General features: G+C 39.8%; 2 protein-coding genes across 3 annotated transcripts; both read left to right on the forward strand.

Moving 5' to 3' along the window:
- The first annotated feature begins 4,542 nt into the window (after positions 1-4,542).
- Positions 4,543-6,865, forward strand: LOC146469856 (microfibril-associated glycoprotein 4-like). 2 transcript variants are annotated; one of them, XM_085122716.1, is made up of 3 exons: positions 4,543-4,877; positions 5,431-5,811; positions 6,491-6,865. In XM_085122716.1, exons 1-3 carry the CDS (start codon positions 4,661-4,663, stop codon positions 6,754-6,756), a joined length of 864 nt encoding a protein of 287 aa, XP_084978842.1. In that variant the 5' UTR covers positions 4,543-4,660; the 3' UTR covers positions 6,757-6,865. The 2 variants fall into 2 exon arrangements, with proteins under 2 accessions (XP_084978842.1, XP_084978843.1); XM_085122717.1 differs by having other exon boundaries at positions 4,551-4,898.
- Positions 6,866-9,623: 2,758 nt separating this feature from the next.
- LOC146469857 (fibroleukin-like) lies at positions 9,624-10,680 on the forward strand. The gene is made up of 2 exons (XM_085122721.1): positions 9,624-9,936; positions 10,357-10,680. Exons 1-2 carry the CDS (start codon positions 9,651-9,653, stop codon positions 10,545-10,547), a joined length of 477 nt encoding a protein of 158 aa, XP_084978847.1. The 5' UTR covers positions 9,624-9,650; the 3' UTR covers positions 10,548-10,680.
- Positions 10,681-12,347: the final 1,667 nt, after the last annotated feature.

Below are 12,347 nucleotides of genomic sequence, written 5' to 3' on the forward strand. Positions count from 1 at the left end.
ATTTCTGATAGTTCTATTAAACAGGTATTTCACACAGGTTAAATACTAATTACGGAGTTATTTAAACTCAGAGAACTAATTATATAAGTATGTTTTTGGAAGAGGATTTTGTCGTTGAAATTTGAGAAGCGTACGTTGAGTTAAGCATAGAATAGTTGTAATGGAATGTTTTACCATTGTCATGCACTTCGTATGGCTCCCAATATTTTAAGTTTTAGCTAGGAAATTTATTTTGATTACTTATGCATAGATGTTTTCTACCATTTTGTACTTATGGGCTTTTTTGAGAATGGGTGAGCGGACTCTTTTACAGACCATCAGTTCTTACATTTATTTTTAAATAAATTAAGGTATTTATTTTTTACCTTTTCTCATATTTAATAATTATGCATCCTTGCCATGAATTGCAATAAATATTACTGACAATAACATTAAGGTGGAAAATGGGCAATTTCGTAAAGTCCTCGAAGCCGGAAGTTTATAGACAATAATATTGTCTTTTCCATATATTATATGGAAAAGTTCAAAATTGGTTTTGTACTCTAGAGATAGACACGTCTCACTTCTCAAACTGCCAGGCTACATTTCCTTTATATATATTGACCGACAGTCAGCACTGCAAACGTCACTAAAGGAAGAGATTAAGAGAATTCCATTCACAATTACCTTCCATCCACATTTCATATCACACTGATTAACCGTGCAGCCAAAAGCATTATTTTGAAGAACTTCAAGTTTTCCCAAAATGACCGTAAAACTCGCACAATTTTTTTCACAACCTCCACTAATTTCGAACTCGATAAAAACATAGGGTAAAAGCTTTCTAGTTAGAAGCGCCCTCAAATCTGACAATTAACCTGGTAGCTTTAAATTCGATTGCCAAACGATTAAAAATTTACCCTTTCATTCACAACGTCGACTAAATTTCGTGACCGAAGCGATCTCTTAAAATAACTGATCGTTTCACATGCACCTCCACTAAGGTAATGTTGTCTATTGCATAAAAATAATGCACTTTCTTTGAGACGTTGAAAGAAACGACAAAGATGCGTCCAAAGCAGTCACTTGACATTTTAACCCGCCAAACTACTGCTACAAACACATGGCAGTCTGTGCAGGCATTTCTCCATCATGATATCATGACGTAACACAGAAAGCTTAGAACAATCTTCCAAAGCGGCACTTTTAATCCCCACAGAATCAACGAACGCTTTTCATTCGACTTATTTAGCTTGTTTTCCAAGTTGGTTGTGGTTAGCAAATACTATCGATCACTCGATTTTATACCAAATGGATCACAAAGGTAAGTTTTGCTCTTATAATAACTCAGTTTCTCGTTTGTGAATCTTTCTTCATTTATCGCTGAACAAAGAAAGTTAGTTCACGAAGAGCTAAGCCTTTTTGTACGCTTTTCATCTTTGCTGAGAAAACCTAATTAAAATCCACGCATGCGCATTTGAGCAAAAAATGTGACTGGTTGTTTTAGTGGAGACGAACTGTTTTCTAAGAAACCGCTCGTTAGAATTTCGTGAAATTTGACAAAACAGTAGTTTTCTAAAAGCATGACTCGCCTACAAACAAAAACCAAAATCTAATAGAGAGGATCTTCAAAAAATATTAAAGTGCAAAACCAACATTTACAGGAGATCTCTCTGTCAAAATTACACCAAAGCAGCGTCACTATGTCAGTATTTTGTGAGTGTTTCTGGATACAAAAAATGGAAAAAATCTAACGAGTGCATTTTCTAAAAATTATGGAAAACCATTATCTGTGGACGGTTAATAGCTTGCTGCATTGCCATGGCAACAGCACCTTGCTCAACAAGAAGTATCAAAATTTATTCCTTCTCAGTTAATCTTGAACCATGCTAATTTCGGGTACTCAGAACTGAGTACGTGGTTTTCAAATAATGTTTACTAACACCTATATACTGGAAAACTTTGTTCGGCCACCTTAATTCGCTGTGACGAAGGGCCAACGATTGAAGCATCACTCAATCTCTTTACGGTGGTAAAAATTATCTCTGTTGCTAAAACCAAACAAACATTTCCTTGTCTTTTAACCGCGGTCAAACATAAAAAAAATAACAAAAGTCCCTTAAAGATAACTGACGGTTTTACTTTGAGGACTCAAAACTGATAAGTATATTTTGTGAGCCTGTGAGCTTAATAAATCATTCAACGATTCACCGAAAAAGTCTTTTTAAAGTGAAGTATGTGTAGACAGGTCGGCGCTTTGCGTCTTTGTTTTCATTTTGAATGGATGTCATAAGCATCCGAAAAATCAATTCACCGAATGGTTCAGTCCTAAAACTCTTTTAGTATATCGTAAAATTATTTAGTCAATTCACAGACTAGCACACCGAAAACGAGGTGACGAAGGGATATGGCAGGCGATAGCCATCCAACATAGACATCAGGAAACTAATTTCAATAAGTCAAAAAAAAAGGATCATTGAAAAATTTAGGCCACTGAAAATTTCTGGTAATAAATCAAGCTTTTCAGAATTAGAAAGTGTTTAGCCCACACCCTGTTATATTATGCAAACGTTTGGAAATTGGTGAGTCGGTTTTAGTTGTTGTGAACAGTGGTTCATGGCTTGACACTATAGTTTGGGAGCGATATAAGGCAATTTCTCTTTAAAGGATCATGAAGTAAGAAGACAAGAAAGTGGCACGATGAAAAAAATGTGCATCAGATTTAGTAGTCGATTGTCGGTAGTCTGGTGGTAAGGTTCGACTCTCCTTTGGGTTATCTCTTTTTCTTACTTAAAAAAGTAGAAAAACGTAGTCGTGTGATTTATAATATCCGCCATCTTGAACTGGGCATAAAATTGTTCGTCCCTAACTCGACCTTTGGGACTCCAAGGATAGCTAGTCTTCAATAAAATTTTATTAAAACAAGTTTTAATAAAAAGAATTATATTATAGGTAATCTTGTGTTTCGAAAGTTTGCATCAAGTTTGATCACGGTGATCACGTTTGTCTTATGAACTGTTCAGAATTTTAGTTTCCAAACATCACGTACGTGAGTTTCCAAGGAGGCAGCGCAAGATTGCCTTCAAAGAATCAAGTTTGCGTTCTATTTAATTAAGTGATCTTTTGGTGTCAATTTTGTCTCGAACGCCCAAGTTTGCCTTTTTAGCAATTAAGACTAATCTTTGAAGGACTCGAATTATTTTTCAAGGAATCAAGCTGTCCTAACATAACGTTGTCATTAAAGGGGCACTGTCACAGCGAATCTGTTGTATTTTGTTCCAAACTGCTCAAATATTTGACGAAAAACCTCTGGGACTCCAAGGATAGCTAGCCTTCAATAAAATTTTATTGAAACACGGAAGTTTCCGTTTCAAAGAATTATATTATACGTAATCTTGTGTTTCGAAAGTTTGCGTTTTAAAAAAGCCAAGTCATCACGTTTGCCTTTCAAACTGTATAGAATTTAGTTTCCAAACATCACGTATAACGTGAGTTTCCAAGGAGGCAAGATTGTCTTCAAAGAATCAAGTTTGCGTTTTATTTAATTAAGTGATCTTTTGGTGTCAACTTTGTCTCGAACGCCCAAGTTTGCCTTTTTAACAATTAAGACTTATCTTTGAAGGGCTCCAATTATTTTTCAAGGAATCAAGCTGTCCTAATATAACGTTGTCACTAAAGGGGCACAGTCAAGGCGATTTTGTTGTATTTTGGCCCAAACTGCTCAAATATTTGAAGAAAAACCTCTGGGACTCCAAGGATAGCTAGCCTTCAATAAAATTTTATTGAAACACGGAAGTTTCCGTTTCAAAGCCGAATTATATTTTACGTAATCTTGTGTTTCGAAAGTTTGCGTTTTAAAACTGAGCCAAGTCATCAAGTTTGCCTTTCAAACGGTGATCACGTTTGCCTTTCGAACTGTATAGAATTTAGTTTCCAAACATCACGTATAACGTGAGTTTCTAAGGAGGCAAGATTGTCTTCAAAGAATCAAGTTTGCGTTCTATTTAATTAAGTGATCTTTTAGTGCCATTTTTTCTCGAGCGCCCAACTTTCCCTTTCGAACAATTAAGACTAATCTTTGGAGGAATCAAGCTGTCCTAACATAACGTTGTCATTAAAGAGGCACTGTCACGGCGATTTTGTTGTATTTTGATCCAACCTGCTCACATATTTGACGAAAAACCTTTTTGCTAACATGAAATTGCTCTTAGAACACCGAGAAGAAAATATTAAGGGATTTCTCCGAGGAAATCCAACTAACTATAATCAGTTTTTAGCGACTTCTGTAAAATACACAAGAAGAACTTGAAAAAAAATGGCCTATTTTTTCAAGTTGCAATCCATTTCAATCCTAGCCATCCGCCAAACATAGTCATAGTAATACTAGATTCTATGCACTAGTACCAGGTTATTGTTAACAAAACTGAACCATTATTCTGAAGATTCCACCTATTCAAATTCTAAAATAACTATCCCTTTAATACACAAACGAAACATTTTCCCTGCATTTTCCTGGGACAACATATTTCCAAAGTAAACACGAAATGTTTGTAATAACTGACAGCTCAGCAAACATCTTAGATGAGCAAGTGGATGATCACGTGTTCAGTAGTCCATGATATAAGTCTGCAGCTACTATACTATAGTTCAACTGAGTTGAGCACTTTACTGAATTTGCACGATGTCTTGTTGCAGTATCACGGGTTTTCGCTTAATTATGGCGTTGTTCGCGTTGTTCGAGATAACCCACACTTTAGCTATGTCAGAGAAAAGTGCCGTCAAAAACGCCATTTCAGATGCAACAGCCCCTTCGCATCATTGTAAGAAGATTGAAACCATTCTACAAGAAATAAAGAAGCAACTTACTCAGATGCAAAACGACATCAATATGCTGAAATGTAACAGGAGTTCTTCGAACGGTAAGATACACATTTTTGTGTCATCATGAACCTCATGGGCTCTCAATGTCAAATAACTCGCGACGTGAAACAAAAACGTTCGTTGTTTCGATAGTCTGTGGATCAGTCGTTTCCTTTCCTATGCAGCCCGAGAAGCAAAGGGAAGTTACCCGGCCGGACAAAAGAAGCAAAGAAACCTCCATTTTTTTTCTCGTTTTTCGAAAGCTTTGCCGAGACACTTGAGAAACGAAAACCTCAAACGACAGAACGTTAACAGCAATACCGAGATTGAACCTGAAACCGTTTGGTACTTCGGGCAGGCAGGCCAGCGTGCTGGGGTCTAGTGCTTCGATCGATCTACGAGGACCACCGGCTCGGCGTTATGAATTCATTTTCAATTCACTAATTATAAGAAATAGTTACTGTCCAGTCAGATCAGTAGCCAATACGAAAAAATAGTCGTTCCAAGTTCTTTTAAATATCCGTTAGTTTAATTAATATTTCGGTCTATGAATTCCTGTCATTGAAACTGGGCGTTTCAATCTTTTAACAGTTCCGAAGAACTGCGCTGAACTGTACCACGACGGTAAAAGAATTAACGGTATCTATACAATCGACCCCGATGGTTTAGGCGCCTTTGATGTGTTTTGTGACCAAACAACAGCCGGTGGGGGGTGGACAGTGTTCCAAAAGAGACTGGACGGCTCGGTTGATTTCTACCGTGGCTGGAACGAGTACAAACGTGGCTTTGGTAACCTGAATGGCGAGTTTTGGCTCGGACTGGAGAATATTTACCGTCTGACTAGGAGTGGACGATACAAGCTTCGCGTAGACCTTGAAGACACCTCAGGAAATACAGCCTATGCTGAGTATGACATGTTTGCTGTTGCAAGCGAAAGAACGAAGTACCAGCTGAGCATTGGAACTTTTTCGGGTAATTTTCAGCAGCTTTCTGTCACGTATCTATAACCGTAATTGAAGGATAGTAAGTATCAGAATAGGATGACAGGACCGCACTTTCCAGGTACTACCCGTTCATTTGTGCCTCCCACCTCTTCACGTCCTTGCTAATTAAATTCAGCGTGTAAATAAGGATATATATAAAAAGTATTTTAGGGCAGCTAGTCGGGAGGAAGAGATTTTCGCAAACGTTCGGCCTGTGAAAATTCCTTCCTCCCAACTAGCTTCAAATGCATACCGGATCTCCGAGGTTGTATCCCATGTTTTCTCAAATCTCACCAGTAAACCAATTATTGACCTTTGTAATGCAAACACTTCCACAAGTGTCAAGTAATTTCAGCGCTGGCATCACGTTATCCAAATTATAGAGGTTTATATGGGGAAAAAAGTATCGTATTTGAAGGCAAAATTAAGAAAAATATTTCAATTAAAATTCTCACCTGAACTTCTTTGTAGATCTATTGTTGCCTTGTGTGGTTTTTAAGTCGATTTGAAGCGATTTGATGGAGTTTCAGTTCCAACGCCGGGCTTCTCTCTCTTTTTCTAAAGGTGTCCAATAGGGAGAAAAAAAGAGAAGCCCTCTTTCAAGGGGTATATCTGTGTCAAAGAGAGAAGCCATTGGAACTGAAACTGATTTCTCTTTTTGTTCCCAGGAACTGCTGGTGATTCTCTTTCCTTTCACCGTGGCCATCCATTTTCAACCAAAGATCGGGATAATGACAGCTCCGGCGTTAACTGTGCTGTTTCCTTCAAAGGAGCCTGGTGGTATGAAAACTGCCACTACTCAAATCTAAACGGTGCTTATCATCATGGCCCACACTCGTCATACGCTGATGGTGTCAACTGGAGAACATGGAAAGGTTACAAATATTCCGCCAAGAGAGCTGAGATGAAGATCAGACCAGTTCACCGTCAGTAGTTAGATAATCGTAACGCGTGTTACTGTTTGTAGAATCCAAAGTACATGGATCTTTGTCAAGTTCAACGAGCAGGTGACTGATCATGAGTAATAAAAACAACAAATAACAGAAAAATCAATTTTGTAACATTAATTTTGAACCGGAGGATACCGCATCACCAGCACGGTTAAGGAACCCTTTCCGTGCAGACGGATCTTAGACAAAGCCGGCATGCAAAGTAATTATGGTCTGGAAGGGATCTGGAAACAGAGAGCGATTTTTCAAGTCGTTTGTTTTCTCGTTTCTCGGTGATAAGTTTGCTTTAAATGGATAAAATGAACTATCACCCTATTACCCCTGACTCTTCATATCATTCACGTACCATTAGCTAAACACTCGTTCCTTTTTCAAGTCAGTCGATAAAACCATCATAAGCGCTTTTCCCGACAACTTTTCAGGTCGCAGGTCATTTGACCCTAACTGCTGCCTGTTTATGGATAAGGAAGGATATTAATTGATAAAATGATAAGAGGGATAAGAGACAACTAGAGAGTAACTTATAGGAAAAATGGATCAGAATTAAGATCAAAAGACTTGGCAATTTTAGCCACAAGGAATCGACTGTCCTTAATTAAAATTGTCGGGATATCTCATATCCCAGCCCTCCCCCACCCCCCATCCCCCCCCCCCAAAAAAAAGGGCCTCAAAAAGTTTATTCAGTCCCTACTCCGCCCCTTCCTTACTCGCCTCTTCAATTCCGAAAAAAATTATAGACCGTTTATGGAAAAGGAGAAATTTTAAAGTTTTTCCTTAGTACAACATACCATGATGCAAATTATTTTCACGCGAAAATTTGCTTAGTTTGAACGCTCGAAAATAAACGCCACCGAAGGCCTCAGCTGTAACTCTTCAGTGACTCTTTCAAGAGGGAGTTCCTTGTGCTATCGAGATCATTAGTATTGCTTAACTTCTCAGTCTTTGGGAGTGAGACAATCTGAGTGAGAAGATCTAGGAACTAGATTAAGGATTGCTTTAAGATTTGCCGAGCTGCTTAGTGTGATTTTACAAACGCGTAGTAATTAATGCATTGTTTTCTTTTGTTTACTTCAAGTTAAATTATTTACAGTAACTGTTTGATGTCGTTTAACGGATTTTGTAAAACTGTTCCGACTGTGTAGTCTACGATCTGGGGAAAGTGAAATTTTCACTCGTGGGTATGGTGCGTAGCCTAGCTGTGTACAGGCTCCGGTTGGAAGGGCCGAGAAGGAACTGGTCTCGCTATTTTTTGCCCGTTTTCTTCTTCACCCCATCCTCAAATAGAGAGCCTGCATGTTCACAGGCTAGCGTAACGCAGAAAAGAGTTATTTGAGGGGCTTATTTTGAGGGTTCTTATGCAAATATGTCACTCACCGACTCGTTAACTCATTACTTTGCCAAATTGAACTTATCTCGATTAATTAGCCAATCACTAGACTGATACTATATATTTCGAGCGAATCACAACACAGGTTATCAAATAGACATGCATCATTTGTTTTGATGGACAGTGGTTTGTTGATCTATTTTGAAATTATATTTATTCGTCTTCGCAGCTTAGCTGGTTTAGGTGGACTGTAGTAAACGTTTATGAAGCGTAAATCGAAAGAACAAAGTTCTTCTAAGAAACACTCGACAACAATGGAAGTCCGATCAGAGTTCACGGCGCACTTTCTCGAAAAATGCTTCAGGTTTGATTTCTAATTTATAAGTACTAAAATAATCTGAACGATTCCTCGTATTCCCGACAGTTCTCGCGAAACTTTTGTAAAACGTACTCCTCACGGGCCACTGAATAAATTCGCTTCAAAATTAGCGTGCGTAATTGGCGGTTGTTAAAAGTTTTGGCGGGAAGCGAAAATTGTACACGTTCACTTTACAAGTGTAAACAAAGGCTTATCTGAAAAATCTTTTCATTTAGGAAAGCGTTTTGTCTACTTTCGCTGTACTTTTATGACTTTGCGATCTTACGCAAACAAACAGATGTCCTCGCGAACGTATGTAAAGCGAGAATCAACTAACTCCAGCGCAATAGTTCAAGTTTGTTTTTGGCCAATTCTTTCGCAATTAGTCTATCTTATACGATAATTAGAAAAACTAACTATTCCAGACCAAAGGAATGTTGTTGTTTTTTTTGTCTTGTACGGTTGTCTTTCTATTCTTACGGAAGCCATTTACTCTAACACTCCACCGAATTCTGTCACAAGAAATTTGTTTATGGTTAAATTTGAATTTGGTTTATAAACTGACTGTACACAATATAACGTCTGCATATTTAAAAGGATTGTATATCCTCTACAATTCCGTACAATATGCACTAATGATTTTATACTCATTGCAATGTCGAGTGTTTAAGTATAAATAATTTTGATAAACAACCTAATTTCTCACAACTGCAGACTGGCAGCTATCAATGAAATCAGCAAAGAAAGTCGACTTCTCTGCGAGACTCCTGCACTTTTTAGTGAACCAATGGGCCTTGAAAGACCTTTGAGTACCCCAATGAACGTTAAAACGACTGTTTCTTTCGGGAATGGCAGTGGAACAGCGAATCGAGAATAAGAGTTAAAAACAAAAAGATCACATTTGCATATCGTACAAAAAGAGTTTTACATTTCCATACCTCTGAGCAAAAATGCCCTTGAACATTAAATCAACAAAAGTCGACAACGAACCTATCGTAGCCTCTCGGTATTGTACTAAACACTCAAGAGGTCATTCAAACTAGTTTCCCAAACACTAACACGAAACAATATCTTGTTGCTAATTAATTAATGCAAACACCATTATTTCATAAAAAAAAAAAGATTACACGCATAAGCTTTTCAAGGTGCCGGGTAATCTTATTTCGAGGACGTTACAGGACCTCAAATTCACAATGTGGTGTGTTTCCGCGCACTCTCACGGAATTTTGTTGTTCTTGGCGTTGCTGGTGATGCCGAACCCGGGTTTATCGCTGGCTAAATCGAGAAGCACCAGTGGTGGTAATGGGACTCCGGGCTTTACTAAGACAGCCTCAATGCAGTGGGGCAACGTGTACAACCGCTTCTACTCTGTGCCCGCAAACGAGAAGATTGAAACACTTCTGCCAGAAGTAAAAAAGCGACTCATTAACATGCAGAAAGACATCAACATTCTGAAAGGGAAAAAGGGTTGCGTGAAAGGTTAGTCGAAACGTACTCTGGTGTATTGCTTTAGAACTTTCCCTGTTTTGTACTTAAAAGTATATCCAAACGAGGAGCTCGAGGGTTCATTTTGAGGACTTTATCAAGAACTGTACAACTTGGAGCGTACACAGCCGCGTGCATGCAGAAGCTGAAGTCGTGGTTCGCAAGCTGCCGGTGGAAATTATTTCTTGTTTTTCGTTGCCGCGTTTGTGCTTCGCTTCTCAGTTTTTGTTTTCCTATAAATTGTAAGATACTAAATGCAATAGAGCGCCGATTTCTCATTTCATAATCTTCTTCCAGTATCTTTACTACCTCAGATTGAGTGAACGCAACTGATTTCCTCACACGCTCTGTACATAAGACTTTCAAAATGCCTTACTCAAATGTGTTTGCTTATTGAATGTTTGAGCTTTCCAGTTCCAGTGTACAAGAATTGTGCTGAGGTGTACAAATCTGGTGAAAGATTTAGCGGTGTTTATACCATCGACCCTGATGGCTCAGGCGCCTTTGATGTGTTCTGTGACCAAACAACAGCCAGTGGAGGGTGGACAGTGTTCCAAAAGAGACTGGACAGCTCGGTTGATTTCTACCGTGGCTGGAACGAGTAAAAACGTGGGTTTGGTAACCTGAATGGCGAGTTTTGGCTCGGACTGGACAAGATTCACCGCCTGACCAAAGCTGTGAAGAACAGACTTCGAGTTGATCTCGAGGATACTACTGGAAAAACTGCTTGTGCCGCCGATTACGATGTATAACTGTTTATCTTTGGTTGAGGCTCGCTTTCCTGGCTGCGGGATAATTTTACTTGGTGACTTCAATAAAACTTTGTTAAAGAAATCTTCGCGCCTTAGTAACGGCTTTAATTTGAAGCAAATTGTTACCTTTCCAACCCGCGGCAGAAATACCTTAGATCCGGTGTTAACAAATGTGAAGGAGTTCTATGCCTCTCCGATCCAGCGCCCTGCTCTCGGTTTGTCCGATCACTTTTCTGTGGAAGTTCAGCCGCTCGCGCGTTCCCAACAACCAAGAACTTAACTCACCGTGAAATCGAGGGACTTACGGCCTACAATGCGTATGGCTATGCGCACGTATCTTGAAAATGTGGACGTTAAGACACTTATCGATAGTAAAGATTCTTGCAAGGGCAAAGTGGAAATGCTGGAGACCATAGTTAAGACCGGAATGGACATTCTCCTCCCCCTGAAGTCTAAATCGGTACAAACCAACGAGCCGCCCTGGGTCAATTAACAATTGAAGGGTCTCATTGACAGCCGCCAAAAGGCCCTCGCTCAAGGCCACCAGGAGCAGTACCGCGCCCTACGAAATCGCGTTGATCGTGAGAGGAAAGCATGCCGCGCAAAGTTCTATAACTCCAAGGTTGAACATCTGAAGGACTGTAAACCTGCAGTTTGGTGGCGTGAGGTAAAGAAGCTCAGTGGTACGTCAGACGCAGCTTCAAGAGGCGCTAATCCAGCTACCCTCTACCAACATATTGATTGTGGTCAGAGAGGTTCGCCTCCAAGCACGATAGACATTGCTAACACCATCAACTAGGCGTTCTTGGCTCCTATGCGCGTCTTCACCCCCCTTTCACCTAACACCTCAACCAACTCTGACCCAGAGAGTGCTTTCCAGGTATCAGAATTCTCTGTTTTAAAGAAGCTATCTGCCTTAAATCCAACTAAGGCAACCGGTCCGGACGGAATCCCCGGTTGGCTTCTTAAAGAGAATGCGGATTTACTAGCACTGCCTGTGACTGATATCCTTAACTGTTCGTTTAAGGAAGCACGGTTGCCTCAGTCTTGGAAGGACGCTAACATCACTCCAGTACCAAAGCAGAATCCAATATACGATGTAAACAAACATCTACGTCCAATATCCCTGACTCCCGTGCTTTCTAAGGTTGCTGAAGATTTCGTCGTGGAGAGTTTCCTCAAGCCTGTTGTTTTGGCAAAAGTGGATGTACGGCAGTTTGGGACTGTGCCAGGTTCCAGTACGACACAGGCACTAATAAGCATGGTCCACTCATGGCTTAGTGCTACGGATGGGAACGGTGCAACTGTCAGAACCATCCTGTTTGACTTCCGCAAGGCGTTTGACTTTATTGACCACCAGATCCTAGTTCAGAAGCTCATTTCATACGATCTTCCAAGCGGAATAATTGACTGGATAGTGGACTTTCTGTCCTGTCGCCGCCAGCGTGTTAATTTTAGTCAGGACTGTTACTCGGAGTGGGGGGCCATCCCATCAGGGGTCCCACAGGGCACAAAACTTGGCCCCTGGTTATTTACTATTATGATACACGACCTCATCATCCCGGGTACAGACATGTGGAAATATGTCGATGACTCCACTATTTCTGAAACAGTCATGAAGTCTGAGGTCAGCAAAGTCCAACAAGCGGTTGA

The sequence above is a fragment of the Pavona decussata genome, unplaced genomic scaffold (assembly GCF_977016875.1).
Source record: "Pavona decussata unplaced genomic scaffold, jaPavDecu1.1 SCAFFOLD_115, whole genome shotgun sequence".
Lineage (NCBI taxonomy): Eukaryota > Metazoa > Cnidaria > Anthozoa > Scleractinia > Agariciidae > Pavona > Pavona decussata.